The sequence below is a fragment of the Dryas octopetala genome, chromosome 6, assembly GCF_963921425.1.
Source record: "Dryas octopetala chromosome 6, drDryOcto1.1, whole genome shotgun sequence".
Lineage (NCBI taxonomy): Eukaryota > Viridiplantae > Streptophyta > Magnoliopsida > Rosales > Rosaceae > Dryas > Dryas octopetala.
In genome coordinates, this window is record NC_141371.1 from 8,576,446 (window position 1) to 8,593,076 (window position 16,631).

General features: G+C 34.7%; 2 protein-coding genes across 2 annotated transcripts; one reads left to right on the forward strand and one right to left on the reverse strand.

The window, feature by feature from the left end:
- The first annotated feature begins 2,049 nt into the window (after positions 1–2,049).
- Positions 2,050–3,452, forward strand: LOC147282013 (zinc finger A20 and AN1 domain-containing stress-associated protein 4-like). The gene is made up of 2 exons (XM_086248408.1): positions 2,050–2,218; positions 2,669–3,452. The coding sequence occupies exon 2, from the start codon at positions 2,786–2,788 to the stop codon at positions 3,305–3,307; it is 522 nt and encodes a 173-aa protein (XP_086104534.1). The 5' UTR covers positions 2,050–2,218; positions 2,669–2,785; the 3' UTR covers positions 3,308–3,452.
- Positions 3,453–5,299: 1,847 nt separating this feature from the next.
- On the reverse strand, positions 5,300–9,332 carry LOC147282014 (purple acid phosphatase 22-like). Its single transcript, XM_086246351.1, has 5 exons — positions 9,108–9,332; positions 8,616–8,907; positions 6,378–6,946; positions 6,200–6,288; positions 5,300–5,800 (listed from the first exon to the last, which is right to left on the reverse strand). Exons 1-5 carry the CDS (start codon positions 9,258–9,260, stop codon positions 5,596–5,598), a joined length of 1,308 nt encoding a protein of 435 aa, XP_086102477.1. The 5' UTR covers positions 9,261–9,332; the 3' UTR covers positions 5,300–5,595.
- Between the last annotated feature and the right edge of the window lie 7,299 nt (positions 9,333–16,631).

The following is a 16,631-nucleotide window of genomic DNA, read 5'->3' on the forward strand; positions in this document are numbered from 1 at the left end:
CTGCAGTTTATTGGAGCTGCAGGCTTGCAGTTGCAATTACTAACTACAAGTGAAACTGCAGTTTCTGAAACTGCAAAGTGAACTGAAAGCAGTTTGTGAACTGAAACTGCAGTTTTTTTGGAGTTCAATTAATTAGAGGGACCACTAGTACTACCCAGTTTCTTTGATAAAGATTTCGAGATATGAACTAGTTCAATTAAGCTGCAACATAGTAGAGAGATGGACAGAGGAGAGAAGAGAGATAAAGGGAGAGGGAGGGAAGAAGAGAAGAGAGGGGGAAAGAGAAAGGGTCTGATACAAACAGAGACCATGAACGCCCAGATTTGTAGAAGATGGCCCGCAAAGAAAGTATAAGGCTTTTGGTGTGTTTTGAGTAATAAAAAAATGTGTCAGTACCTAATAATTAATAGACCCAAAAAAAAATTGGAATTTCTCCACAATTATGGAGATAAATATTGACAACTAATGGGTAAGGCTAAGGCAACATTTAATTTGAAAGTCAAGAGGCCAGCTTTATTTGTAATTGACTTGCTTATAGTTGTTGAATACATTTTAATGTTTCCCTCTTTTTCAAAATTGTCATAAAAAATTCTATATTTGTAAGTACAACGTCGCCAAAGGGATGAAGTATAAGTTTAGCAGAAAGATCAACTGGGCATATATGCAAGAGGGCTGAGTGTTAACTAGGAATGAGCTCAAACTTACTTTAGCTTGAATTTCCTGCAACAAGGAAAGCTTCTTACCAACCAGAGCTCAAAATGGGACACCTCATATTGACCTAATCGATCATCACTCTATCGTAATGTTAGTCAACTTTGTTTACATACAATACACAACATGACAGCTATATATCTCCTTCATTTAATGATCATTTCATTAATTCATTAATCTCTCTCAAGACTTAGACTTCGACTTCTTGTATAAATTCGAGACCTTACATTTTATGAAATTCACGAACTAAATAAGAATATAATGTTCATGTATTTTATCATGTAACTATTATTGTAAAAAGAAAGGAGATGTAGGGTGAATGATAGAATTAGTTAGTGACTGTGGTGTTCATAATGCATCCTCAACAACATGTTTATTTCTGTGGCAAAAAGTTTTTTTTTTTTTTTTTTTTTTTTTTTTTTCTGTTTCGTAGTGGGTGGTGTATACTGTTTAGGATAGCTGGATAGGTGAGCCAAATTCAATGTATACAAGCAGTGGTTTCCTTTTTCGGTTTATTTTATAGAAGATACAGCTGCGCGCGCCACCAGGAAGCAAAGCAAAACAAGAGCACAATAATCGTCACCTTTATTAATAACCCCACCAAACCAACCCAACCCAACCCAACCCTCCCTCACAAATCACAATAACACAACACAAAACAGGACTGGACCACTTCCAATTTATTTATTTTTTAAATAATTAATAATTAAAATCATATATCGACAATTCGACACCATGAAATCAGCCACGCCTTCTCAATAACGGTGCCCGACTGCCCACGCCACCCCCCCTCCTTTTTTTTTTTCCTCTCATGCATGATTTTCCGTGGCCTTTTTAATCATACCTTTTTTATCTTTTAATTCTACGTGTAAATGTGTAATGACTAATGACATCAATATCAATCACGAATTCACGACAAAGTTAGTTTAGTCATTTTCATAACTTTCTATGAGATCATGATTTTTCGTAGAATTAATTTAACAAAAATATAATTCAAGCACTACACTAATTAAAAATAAAACTTATATGTCTTTGTAATAAGAAACGCGGCATCTCTCTCAAGAGAGAAACAAAAACAAAAATAAAAGAAAGAAAAAGAGAAGAGAGAGAGAGGATGACAAGTTCTTCTCTACTGATTAAAATGAAATAAAATATATATAGACTGTACATATAATTTAGCCTTTCAGCTTTTATCTCTGAAATTTCACTTTGGTTTCCAGGCTGTCTCTCGGATAATTCCAGTTTTTCAGATTAATTTAATTCCTAAAATCCTAATTATTTAATATTGAATGATGATTATTCTAATTTTGTCCCTTTTCACCGTGCTTCCCCATCTTTCTCTCTCTCTCATTTTCTTTACGCTTTAAATTTTAATATTCCTCTGACCTTCTGGATAATTCTTCCGCCTTAAGATTCTGGCTTTCATTTCCGTCTCCAACTTTTCTTCTTCATATTCTTATCTCGCCCGCTGCATTTCGCAAGTCTCTCAATCCTTCCCTTCCCACAGGTACAGAATCTCTCCTTTTTAGTTTTTTCATTTTTATATATTTTATTTTCATTTTTGGAAAAAAAAATTTGGCCGGTTTTCGATCCCTTGCGTGTTCTGTTTGGTAGCTGAGAAAATTAGGGAGGAAAAAAGAAAAAAACAGATGGGCGAATCTAGAATCCGTAATTTTCGCTTGGTTTGGTTCCCTACAAATTAGTTTCTAATACGCGGATCTTCTGGACGATGATGGTTATTATTATTAGCCATATGACTCGCTGTTTTTGAGTCCCGAAACCGGAAGACGTAAATTTCTTTTCTTTTCTTTTTTTTCTTCCTTTCGTTTCTCAACAACCAAACAGCGAGCGGGCTTACGATTTTTAATCCTCCGATTTCTCAAAACTTTTTAACGAAAAACAGTTTGAGATTTTGTTGAAGTTCGTCTTATTAACTCATTCTCCTTCTCGATCTCAGATCAGTTGTCGTATCGACCTTAGACGATCTAATCAAATCAATAATCGCCGAAAACAAAAAAGAGAAATTCCATTTCCGATCAAGGAGATCTGAAAGCAGAGATTTTGAATCACAGCCATGGCGGAAGAACACGGATGCCAAGCGCCTGAAGGTCTCCGACTCTGTGCTAACAACTGCGGCTTCTTCGGCAGCCCAGCCACCATGAACCTCTGCTCCAAATGCTACAGAGACTTTTGCCTCAAAGAGCAACAACAGGCCTCGATCAAATCCACCGTCGAAGCCTCTCTCACCGCCTCAGCTTCCGTCTCTTCTTCTTCTTCGACATCCAGATCGTCTTCTCCGGTGATCGACTGCCTCTCTCAAACTCCTCCGCCGCCTCCTCCGGCGTTGACCTTACCGGAAGTCGCCGGAGACGCGAACGAGGCGGCGGCGGTAGCGGTCTCGCAGCCGAACCGGTGCACCGTGTGCAGGAAACGGGTCGGGTTGACCGGGTTCAAGTGCAGGTGCGGAACAACCTTCTGTGGGGTTCACAGGTACCCGGAGAAGCACGCGTGCTCGTTCGATTTCAAGACGGTGGGTCGAGAGGAGATCGCCAGGAGCAACCCCTTGGTCGTAGCGGAGAAGCTCGAGAAGATTTGATCTGGACTGTCGGATCTGATTACTTCATCCAGAACAATTCGAAAATCGATGATCGGTTGAATTTAGCAGCAATTTGTGAAAAATGGGGGGAGCCCAAAAGTCGAATCGTTGATGTCATAATCGCGTCATCACCAGCGTTCATCACGCACGTGTGTGTTGTGTGGGTGAAGCTGGTATGAATTATTATCTGCTCCTCTCTGCTTTGGCTTATTTTTATTATTAATTTCGAAAAATAAGTTAATTGTCGTGGGCTTGCTTGTAAGTTGCAAAAATCGAAAACTTTCTGTTTGGGATTGAAATTTCAGGTCCAATTTCCTTGTAGATTAATCTCTCTCTCTCTTTTAATCTCTTGTTTGCATCTGCCTGAATTTTTTGGATGTTTGTTTGTGTGTAATTCTTGTTTCGACAACTAGTCACAAGAAGTGGATGATGTCTTGTTTTTTCATACTCCACAAGCAGTCAAGCACAGCTTTCTATGTCCATCAAACTTGTCCCTGTGATTATCTTTTGTTTTGATGTTGGCATGCCAAAAAATGAAAGCTTCACTTGTGGTTGAGCACTTGAGCCCAAAAGAGTGAGAGAAAAAGCTACCTTTTCGTGTTCACTTTGCATAATGGGTGTCATGGCATGTGATTTTAGGAATCTTATAAACCCACTAAAATTTGGAATCTTGAACCCTTTGAAATTAGGAAATTTGACGCATAATATGAGGTTTTGTAGAACCCATGTAATGTGATATTTCTATTTCAGTGTTTGGATGTTGGCAAATGGAGTGGGTTTAGAAGATCAATTCCTATTTTGGATTTGCAGAAGTTGTGTTTGGTGTCAAGTCAGAGAGTAGTGGGTTTAGAAAGAAAAAAATCCAATTCTTAGTTTTAGATTTGCAAATGCTTTATGGGTGTCGCCAATTAAAAAAAAAACACCAGCCAAACCCATCGGGACATCCAAAAATCACCTCAAAAGGTTTTTTGATCTATCCATTGATATTTGCTTTGTGTTCGTCACCTTGATAAGAAATTGAACAAAGATTAGTAAATAGGTTTTGGTACAAGTTATAAGTTATAACAGGATTCCTTCAATATGTAACAAATTTTTCTCGGATCAACCTTGATATAAGGTATGTAGTGGGTTCTATTTTCTTTTTCTAAATAAGAAACGGAATAATTTTATTAACACAAGTACAAGTCCAACAGTGGCAAGCAGTTCAACGAGTATACATATAGAACCTTAAGCACTCAATTGCTAAACAGCCTTTAGATACAAGAACAACGAACAATATATCAAAACAAACATTACAGAAGATCTAATCATACAAAATGCAATATAGCAGCCTGCAAATTTGGATAAATAGAAGAAAATGGTATGTCATGAAATTTAAGGATACAGAAGCCTACATGATGCCCAAACTTTATTCCATAACAACTCCACCGCCTCCCCACAAATATTTTCATAGTGGTGGTCATGGTGTTGCTGTCGGATGGAGACGGCTATAGCCTTGGGTGGTGATGTTGTTGGGTATAGAGAATAAAAATAAATTGGGCATGATGTTGGGTTTAGGTAATTAAGGGTATTTTTGTAAAATTTTTTGAGTGTAATAATAAATTTTTATAATTTTAAATTTATTGTTAGGTGTAAATAGCATTTTGAGGCTATTAATAAAAAAATTGGGTCCGGATAATGACACTAATGCTTTATTTAGTGTGTTTTGGATATTCATCGGAAAGCCAAAATCATGGTTAATACATTTTTAGGGAATATTAAAGCTCATTTTCAGTCTGGTCTTGTGAAACAAATGCGTCCAAAAGTGATCAATGTATCACATTTATTCACATATTTGTTCCATTAGGAAAAGAAAAACTACCTACATGGTTTTGATCACTTCCAGACAAATTTGGTGATCAAATTAGTATTATTATTCTTTGAATTGCAATAGGAATCTAAAACATTTGTCGTTTCAGGCTGATTGTTAACTACACCAATGCTTATGTATGATTAAGGAATAGGATCTTTACTTTATTTTGCAAACCATTGGATGTAGCACAATTAAAGGCAGTATCAACAAGATCATTTACACAGCTGGATTTAATGAAAAATAAAAAGAGCAACCTTTCCTGACAAAAACATAACTAAATTTTTGCACTGATGCAAGAATCAAATTCCAAATTTCCAAGACATCCACACCCTTTTTTCTTTTAATTTGAAGTAGGATCTGCACTCAGGAACTTTATATAATCTTCTAATCTTACTAGAAACAATGAAGCGACTGAAATTGTATAGTTTTTGTGGGCCTATAATTCATCGTTGACAGATTTTTGCCAGCATGTTTTAGAGGCGCTCAAACTTTCCAACCATACTTGGTCCTTCACAACGAAGATTGCGTCGTTGTTGCGATGCCATGCCCAAGATGCGTGTGTTTCATTTACTATTCTCAGTCGTCCATGACCAAAACTTGGCTCTCGGTACAAGGAAAGAGGGGAAGGAGGGTCCTTGAACCTACATATATACCATCATATCATAAAGTTTAAGTAAATTACACAATAAACAAGGTTATTGACAGATAAGATAAAGTCAGAGAAATCAAATTTGAGTCAATTAAAGACTTATAATTCTTTTTTTTTTTTTTCAAGTGATGTTCGAGCACTACTCAAGATTTAGTTTTCAAAACCAAAAAAAATTAGTTGTCAAACTTTCTCTGCACAAAACAAGCAACATTCTAGAAAGAAAATAACTTGATCTATTTTTAAGTGTTCGGATAAATTTGTATCGAATTAACATACTCACCCCCTTACGCAAAAATCAAATCAATATATGGATATATAAATGTTTCTATTTTCACTTAGTCAAATAATGTAACATATATATTACGTTGTTACTAAATTTGAGAATACTTACGTTAATGCGAGTCCTTCTCGGTTCCCTCCGTCACCAATAGTCATATACACCGGACCACATGGATCCGCCTTATTGTTGTAAATCCTAGTCTGCAAGCGCAATTAATCATTAAATACAACATCAATCAGTCATTAACTTTAATTAATCAGCAATCAAATTGAAAAATTATCAGACTTACAAATCGTTCATATGCATGAACATGTCCTGCAAAAACCAAGTCCACCCTTGCATTATACAACAACTCCTCCATGGCCACCCTCATGCTTTCACCTTCACCCTGATGGGCAGTATTGGAATTATACCACGGCGCGTGTAGAAGCACCACAACCCACGGCGTCTTCTTCCTGTCAATCTTTGCCAAATCAGCTTGAAGCCACTCGTACTGCTCCGAATCGACGTCAAAGTCCGCGTAGGACCCAAGCATGATTACATGGGTCCCAGCAACTTCAAAGGAGTAGTACAAGTTGGAGGTGGACCCACTTTCTTCGTACGGCATTCGCCACCTGGCATTGTAGGCTATGAACCCGGTCGGGTAGATAATGGGGAAGGTTTCGACTTCATGGTTGCCTTGGGTGACCATCCATGGGCGTTTGCTAGCAACGGGTTCAACAATGCGACCGAATGAGTCCCAAAGGGGTTGTTGGGTATCAGCATAGGATAAATCACCAGGTAGCAGAAGCACATCGTAGTTTATGCTTTGAATATGAGCTAGGGTCGAGTTGGTCCATTCAGTCTGTCCGAGATCACCTGTAAGTATCTTATTTGTTAGAAATAAATAAAGTTTAGAATGAACAGTTATATTATTTGATGAATAAAATTTGATGGGTGTAACTGTAATTAAGAATACTATGAATGCACTAAAAATATATGAATTTGGTTAAGATAATCTTTAAACTTTCATAACCCAAGAGCCACTTCTTTGTTCAAAGTTCATCAGCTGCAAAAAAAACAAAAAAAGCTATTTTGCGTAAGGATTCATCGGTTTAGCCATGCAAACTTGTAAGTCCAACTAGGCCTTATTTTCTTTACTGACTTGTCCATCTCGGCCCATTTCCACTTACCGATTAATGTTTGGCAGCTGGCAGAGACTCTTTAATGCAGCCCAACTATTAAGGTGAAGGGAGAGGGGGATATTTTCTCAAGGAAAGATTCCCTCAGGAAAAGATTCCTTTAGACCAGTATAAATCCAACCATATATTAATGAGAAAGGGAAATGAGGCTCAAGCTTTTGTCTCAACTCTTAGATATTTTATATATATGGTTTGACTTATGTGAAACCCATTGTACAGGAGAAAGTGAAGAAAATAATTGGATTATTCTATAACATATATATTTTTAATCAGAATCAGGATCCTCATCAGATTCAAATGGATTGGGAAGTATATATTATAAACCTAGGACTGCAATTCAGGTTGACCAACCATGTTGTTTAGCCATATTTATCATCACCCCCAAGGTGTTGGCAAATAAGTTTATATGAATTTTCATGTCTAACATATGTTGCATAACACCTTAGACATAGTTTATCTTTTAAGTTTTAACCTTAACCTGTGCCCTACATAGCCCACAAAGCAAGTTACAACCAAGGTGTGATTTAGGACAGTATGACTTAAGAAGACTTTCTGTAGACGCAGCTAGCTAGCCCTTTATTGCAGCTTATCCTAAGGAGTAGTAGTTTAAACTCTTCTCCAACTGTTGTCATTCTGCTTAGCCTTAAAGCAACCATGCCTGACCAACTGATTGCCCAACATAAATGAAAAACGCAAGTCATTCTAATTTCAGAAACAAGCTAGGACTTGGGAGTGTGCATTTTTCGGAAGCTACTTATGGTCCCTAATTATATTTATAATGTAAAAAATGTGATGTGAACGTATGCTCAAACCCCGTCATGTAATCCTTCAACTCCCAATTTTGGTTAGAATTTTATGGGTCTAAAATAAGATCGAACAATACTTGTCTTGCCTCTAACTCCTGTTGGAGAATGAAAAGACTAAAAAGGATATACTTTTATGAGGAGTAGGAGGAGCTCATCCAACAGGGGTTGGAGGCAAGTATTGTTACTAAACTAAAAGACTAAGGGCTCATTTGTTTCATTTGTTACGCCAGACTCAGCTCAGACAAATTGGATTAGACTGGATTCATTGGATACTTAAAAATGAGTATTAAGTTTGTCCTTACAACCAATCATATGAATTTATAATGAAGTCTACCACCTTCTCTCTCATAGTGGATTCTATTATGTGGTGGACCTCATTATAAGCTTGTGTGATTGGTTGCGAGGACAAGTTTGTACTTATTTCTTCTTAGTGCCAAGCACAGTCCCTTAAAAAATGCAAAACATGTTATTTTTCAAAAGTTCCTATTTATGCCAAATGAAACAATTTCTTGAAATATATTAAAGAAGCATATGACTTACCGGCCACTGCAAACTCAAGGGGAAGTGTGGCTGGGGGTGTCTTGAAGGAGAACTCCAGACCTGATCCTCCACACCGGTAGAAGTATGTGGTGGCAGGCTCCAAAGGCCCAATGGTGACATGGTGGATCTTCCCAGAATTGTAGAGAAAATACTCGTATGATGTATGTTTCCCAGTAGCCTTTGCATTGTATTTCCCAGGTGCCTTTCCATATTCCACAAATGATTTCCCATGCTTGCTGTCAGTGACCCATGAGACTCTCATGTGGTCTTTCCCCACCAGTGAAATATGCACCTATTACAATTCCAACAACAAAATAAGGAAGAAGATAATAAATAATATGAATCTTTTAAGGTTCCTGATTCGTTCGTGATTCAAAAATTGTTTCAAAAAAACTTATTAAGTTTTGATTCTTGGGTTTTGGAAATGAAAATGGGGATTTGAAAACAAAAAAGGATATCCGAAAATGATACATATACCATTTATAATTGTACCTGTTGGGCGTCTAAATCAGAACGGTGATGAGGAGTGATTATGACACTGCGAAGAGGTTGCCTAACAAAATCATCATCTTGGGCTTTTGGGATTTGAGGGAACAGAGAGATGGTTAGGAGGAGAGAGAACAAAAGTAGACACAGTTTATGCATTTTTGGGTTTTGTGACTTTTGAGAGGTATTGGATACAAAGTGTGAGCAGAGACAATTTATAAGAAGTGTGGTTTGGGGTTGAGAGGGTTTGAAGAATATATAAAAAAAAAAAAAAAAATTTGAATTAAATTATAAAGATTGCAATGGCGTGAAGTAAGTCTGTTTGAAATTGTATCTTGTATATGCTTACAGCAAAGCCACTAGCCGCCAAGAATTCTTTGTCTATAAAGTATATATCTAGATGATGTTTCTATCTCTGGCATATTAATGCAGCTTAGGCTTGGCTTGGCTCTCTGATCTTAATTAATTGGGTTAATTTTTTTTTTAATTATATATATGCAAGAACAGAGAACATTTCCTGTTGTGCATGGAGGGTAGGAAGTGGTTTTGCCCAAAGCCAAAAAAAAAATTCTGTCATGGGCATGTAAAGTTTAGGCTTTTAAGATTGAAACTGAAGTTCGTTTATGGTATAAACAGTGTGTGACATTCAAACAAATGTAAGGATTAACAAATATTCTCTAGTCATATGAAACAGTGAATCGGTTAAAGTGCAAGAGTTAAAAATGTTCCATGAGAAAATGAGGTTAATTTGGTGCTAATTTTGTTTGATAGGTGACTGGCCAGCGAGAAGCTTCCTTCATGACCCTGCTTGTTGCAGTCTTGCAGATACATCTTTCTAAGCAATTATATGCATTTAAAAAAAAGTGTTGCTCCGAGTACTTGCTAATTAAATTATTGGACAAAGTACAAGAAAACTTGTAGTTAATTATTAAACATAGTTTAGTAAGAAAATAATATATAAGTTGCCTGATGGCTTTGCAACATGATGTAACATGTTGGCTAAATAACATATATATAAGTAGCCTGATGGGTTTTTTCCACACAAAAAAACAGAGTTTATTAAGAAAATATAATGGATCTTCAATTAATTGAATATCAAAATCTCTTCCAATGAGAGCTACAGTTTGTACATTGGAACAGATCAGCAGAAGCTACCTCGAAACCATCTTCCTCCCTTTGTAGAACTATGCGTGGAACGCTCTCAATAGTCAATATTGAATTACCTTGAGATGAGATCTGTTCATCAGGAAATATTTTCTTTTAAAATAGTTTAACATATTATGTTGTTATATTGTTAATTTGAAATTTTGAATCAATCATATATTTTTTTAAAAAATTAACCTAATAAATGATCTAAATTAATTGATAATTTAAAAATATAACATATTGAATTGCGAAACTTTCCCTACGTGTATATATAAGCCAAGCTATAGGCATTACAGCTTGCCAACTAGCCAAGCCAATCTGTGAGGAGTCCTTATTACTTGAGCTACGTTCAAGTACGCCTTCCGGAGATGAGTCGATCTTATTCGTTCTTTTTTGTTAATTACTTGAAGTTGAGGACTCATCTACGGGTGCGTGTGAAAGAGATATAAGTATATGTGTGTGTGAGTCACATGGAACTCAATTAACAAAGACTTCATGTTGAGCATGCACACAAGTAATATCAGCATATCCCAGGAATCTACCTTTTTAGGAGAATATAGGGTTTGGAAAATGGTGGATCAACTTGGACCAAACAATAACTACATTTCTCTTCTACCATTCTTCTTGGGGACTACAAACTTGTACATCTTTTATGTTCAATTTGTCATGAGGTGATTGGCTAGCTCTCTAATCAGAATTAATGTTACAAGTTTTGAATTAATATTATTTTCTTTCTTAAAACACTTAAATATTTAAACTTTCAGTTAAACAAGAAACTTATATACTTAATTTATTATTCTTCTTTTATATATATAATATACTCCCGTTTGATAGGAGAGGTATACAATTTCAATGAGCTGGGTCGACGCAACCCAAAATGTACATAAATAAATAAGTGAAATTAAACAGGTAGATAAGTATACCCTTTTCATAATTAAAGGAATAAAGACTGTCCCATGTTACAGTTCATATTAGAAAATGATGGATCATATGGGCCAGTTGATTAAGGGGACATCTGATATATGTCATGCATGAGGTCTAAAAGTGGAGCTTCAAAGTCACATTTTCTGGTGCACAAACATCATGGTATCCATCAAATTGTATGCAACACGTATGTGCAAATGAGGCCTTGTGAGCCATGTATCAATGCAAGACAAAGCATGTGTGGTTGCCATTTTGCCATATATGGACCAGTTAATCACCTCATCCTCAACTCAACCATCAAATATGAAATAGACATAACATTTTGTTTGTACATGACTGCAAAAGTAAGTTATGTTGTTTTTTGGTTCGTAACTACAGTATATTAGACGATCATGGGACCTAGAGTGCTCCGTTAGTACTGGGATTATTAGTAATCACTTTATGTTGGTTGATAATGAAATTTTTTAGTAGTGACCAAACACAGATAAATATATAATCTGGTTGTACAAGTCAGCCATTCTGCTTAGTGACACTCAGAAATTCATCATAATCTAGCTAATTAGTGGTAAATCTTATATACTTTGGTCTTCCTTTTGATAAAAAAAAAAAAAAAAAAATTACATTGGTCTTCCTAAAAAAAACAATAAACATGGATAATATCCATCTCTCTACTATTAAGATCATTAAATATTAGTACTTGGACCTTCCAGAATGTCCTTTAATTTTATCTTAATTAAAATAAGATCTACTTAATTAGAATATATATCCTTCAATATATATCTCATGCATTTTGAATCTATACCCCTTAAACATGTTTATTATGACCACGAGGTCCACGATCATTGCTGGGAAAATTAATGTCGGTGAGGTGCAGAGACTAGAGTTGTATGGGCTTTCAATCATATAGTTGTTGTCGTGATATATGATGTTGTTTTAGTTGACAAAATATTTACCAACAGGGTATTAATAAACCCATATTCACATACACGTTCATGTACATGTATCTAAGATATTTCTCAACAGCGAAAGTACTATAGATCGATTTCACATCGAACTCTTGTCATGCTAAATAATTTGACTAAGAAGACCATTTGTTACTTCAATTATGGGGTTTGATATATGATTTTAACTTTTAAGTTAGATTACCAAGCACATGTAAAATTAGAACTCGTCATTTGTTTAATCAATTAACAAGTCTATCATAATTGCGTGTGTAATGTGATCTGCAGCCAGATCATGCACACCGCAGGATGTAAGCAATTATTGTGCATGAGAATATCCTAAGCATATCCACTCCTTTTTTGATGATTGATAGCGATCGTACGTGCGAATAAACTTCAGAGAATCCACCCCCAGCTACCAATATTACTTAGTCTCTTCGGAAGTGATCGAAAAAGTTGGAATATGATGCCTATATAATTACGTACTAAAAAAATATATGAGCATAACGTGTGCCCTTAGCGTTTATACAAATCGAAAAATAGTCCAAATTGTTTTCGTGACGCTAGCTAGACCCATTTGAATGGTTTTTGTGATATATCATATATGACCTCTACGTGTTCAAGAAATTAAGTCAATTTTGTTAACGTTGTTGATTTCTTAACTGATGATTTGGATCACATTCTCTTAACGCCTCACGGATATGAACGAACTCCTTCTGCAGTTTAATCCTTTGTCAACTTTGATTTTTGGGTGTCATAGAGAGCCTAGAGGCACTAGGTTGTAGATTTAAATTTGTTTTTCAGCAATAATAATAATAATAATAATAATAATAATATATGAAATATATATATTATCATACATAAGCCCCAAAAAGCTTTAGTTCTACTGACTTCTACACCAAAAAAGAAGAAGAGAGGATCAGTCTTACTACTGTCTTAGGGTCATTACTAAAATTAGTTATCCCCCAAGTGAAAGTGGAGCATATATATATTACATAATTCGATCATCGCCTGCTTGTTGTAGTTTCATCGAACATGTTTCCTAACACATGGACATTACGTGGTCAATATTTTACAAATATAGAGGTCGGTGGAGAAGTTCCATGCATTTGGAATGTGCGAAAGAGAAATGATTTGAGACTAACACATGATGTGAGGCTGAGATTATATATTATCTCATTTTCTTGTTTTTTCTTTCTAAGAAAATAGAATTGCTTATTTGTATTAGAGAAAAATTTGAGATAAATGGGAAAAAAATATTTGGGGTTTTAAAAGAAGACAAAAAGGTCCCTTTAAAATTACCCATATTCCAAAACCTAATACCAATCCAAAGCGCACAATCCATCCAACTTTAAAAACTTTGCTCCGGCTAATGTTTAATCAAATGTTTTGGGTATCTTCTCGGAATGTTGTTTTAGATTGGGCTAACCCTAACTCAATTTAACATTTGAGGAATTTATGAGTTAGAATCTAGTTGGACCATAGATTTAGCACACCATCTTAATTCGGGCATCTTGAATCCAATATGATTCTAACTCGATGCTTTATGAATGGGTTAGAGTTGGGTTCAATAATTCTCAATCCGTCTAAATTTGAACTTAAATTGTTATGTGTGTGGGTAGAGATTTAATTGGTCTTCAAATATGTTCAAGTTACACCCCTCGCGAGAAGTCCAAAAACCACCCAGCATTGGATGCGGTCTTTTTTAGCTATTACATGTTTTTTTTTTTTGTAAGAATTTTATATGAACTAAATTATCAAGAAAAATATCCTAATTAAGATCTTAAGATCTTAGAATTTTATTTGAACTCTAGAGTACTGTGCCTGTGTAATAATCTTAAAGGGCATAATGATTTTATTATTATTAAGACGGTTGACCGTTAGCTTATAAGTGAAACTTTGGAAGATGAATGTTATTCACTTTCTCTAATTTACTTTCTTCATCGATTTTCTACTTTATTATTCTCATTCCGCAATGTAAATTTATGATTAAAATTGTTCATTTTTTAGATCTAACTATAAAGATCATCTCTGTAAAAAATTAATCAAATCAGAAATTGTTTGGTTATGTAACTGCGATCAAATAAACATACGGTTTTTGTAACTATTTGATTCACAGTTTGTTTATTTGATAACGATTACATAACCAAACGATTTCTGATTTAATTAGTTGATTTTTTTGCGGAGATGATCTTCAAATAATTATCTAAAAAATGAACGGTTCCGATTATGAAAATACATTGTGTAATTATGATAATAAAGAAGAAGGTTGGTGGAGAAATAAGATATATTTATTTTGTAATTTCATTTACATTAGAGAGAGTGCCTGTGTACAAAATTGTATATATCAATTTAAATACTTAAAATATGGGGGGGTTGGCCTTTACACATGTTCTGGTCGAGCACACTATAGATTGTGTTGTGGTCTAATTGACAGACAGCTATATTTGTATGCAATACGAGGTGGTGTTATGATAGAGTTTTGTTTGAGAAGTGTTTGAATAAAGTTGAACATGGCTATATATGCAAGTGCAGAGGCTGCAGGAACTGTTTCCCATTTTCTTTTCTTTTTTTGGTTTCTCGTTGTTGGGATTGGGGTTGTTTGGGGGTGTCCAAGGGTATAATCGTCCACCGCCGCACATGAACCTCCTCACTCTGCTTATCCACATCAGGTTGTACGGTAGGTAGAGGAAAGACCGAAAGATGAATCATTTTTTTTGGTTTTGAGCTATGTTAAGGTGATTAATATATTAATTTTTATACAGTAACGATCACTCGCTCACCTCTAACCACTCATCAACGAATTTCAATGATCGAAACCATTTTTATTGTCGGACAACATTCAAAGATCACCTTTATAAAAAATCAGTCAAATCGAAAACTATTTAACCAGTATATTATTATCAACATCATTTACCTATTTATTTGACAGACTATATTTGTCTGCATAGTTTAGAAAATCAAACAATTACGGATTTGACTGATTTTTTACAAGAATGACCCTTAAGAAGGGACCTAAAAAACGAATAGTTCCGATCATAGAATTTTCTGCTTTGTAATTGCTGGGTGGTTGAATGAGCGTAGAATTTCTCGCTCGCTAATGAGTGAAGGATCATTTCTGAATTTTTGTATGTGATGGTACTTATATTATTTTTAATGACTATCAAGTCACTTATATTATTTCTAGTGATCGACTATCAAGTAAAATAATTGTTACAACACGATGCAAACTGTGCTTGAGAATGTGCAACTTTCTTACAACTTACAAATTTGGGGCTTCCATTGACAAATGAAAGAACGGAACTGTAATAAAATTATTAATTGCTAATTTATTTCTTCATTCAAATAGGTAGCTACTTGAGTTTTTATAGATATAATCACCAATTTTAAAAATTGGACATTGGTGATGTCAGCAGCATGTCAACAAGTGGCAAAATTCGTAAATTTCTTTTTATTTTGTCTAGTTGTTAATTTATATAGTTTCTCTTAATTTCATTTTGGTCAATAATTACTATCCTAGTATTTTGAAAAAATTCATTAACTAATTTGTAATATTGAAAATATTTATTAATTTTTTTGTAATTGACCCTTTATTTATTACCATTAAAAGCCAGCCTTTTTGGTGCATACCTTAATTTGAGCTTTCAAAAAATCTAAAATGAGGATTTGCTCACTCATTCACCATTTTTTTTTTTTTTGCAGTAATACATTGTAAAATTGATTAAAAAGCACAAAAGAATCCTAATGAAGGAGAGAACTCATGAATGCTTACATACCAAATCATTATGATAGTAGTGAGCATGTTGTATATATTTAGAATGCTGCTGGGCATTCAAAATACACGTGATAGTGTCTCATAAATTCAGATCATAGTTCATTATAGACTCATTTATTTATACTAAGTTAAACAAGAAGACATACACTCTTACATCATTTGGATCCAAATTTGAGATCTCTGCCATTATTTATGTATCTAACCATATTAAGAAAAAAGTTTTGTTTTTTTGGTTGTTGTGTTTTTAATAAAATTTGAAATTTTGCATGCTTAATAAAATACTAATTACAAGCTACAGATAAAATTTGAAGCAAAATGCTGCTGGTATGTTTAACACGCAAGAATTAAGAACAAAAATTAAAATACTAATTAATTAATAAGATAGCCCATAATCCATTAGAGCCATATAATCACAGTACAAAATTGCAAAATCAATTGAAAAAAAAAAAAAAAAAACTAAATTTAATACATTGATATTATAATAATGGTGAGTGATTTCTTTCCATAGATTAGCTATAGAAGCAAAATCAATAGTGACAAGTATGAAGAATGAGAAATTATTCTGTATAACTGATATACTGCCACGTGGTATAACCAGTCTATGTGTTATAATAACATTGAGTTAATTACACTTACACCCCTTGAGGTTTATCGTTTTTTCACATACACTCCCTAGGGTTTTAACAATTACACATACACCCCCTGAGATTTCAAAACTACTGCATATAACCCCTAATAGTGAGA

What these genes read in the sequence shown, in the direction of transcription:
- LOC147282014 (XM_086246351.1), bottom strand. Translation starts at nt 9,260, where the DNA reads ATGCATAAACTGTGTCTACTTTTGTTCTCTCTCCTCCTAACCATCTCT. An exon ending in CTGATTTAGACGCCCAACAG is followed by an intron (nt 8,908 to 9,107) that starts GTACAATTATAA and finishes GAATTGTAATAG; the next exon opens with GTGCATATTTCACTGGTGGG. An exon ending in CGAGAAGGACTCGCATTAAC is followed by an intron (nt 5,801 to 6,199) that starts GTAAGTATTCTC and finishes GTATATATGTAG; the next exon opens with GTTCAAGGACCCTCCTTCCC.
- LOC147282013 (XM_086248408.1), top strand. Translation starts at nt 2,786, where the DNA reads ATGGCGGAAGAACACGGATGCCAAGCGCCTGAAGGTCTCCGACTCTGT.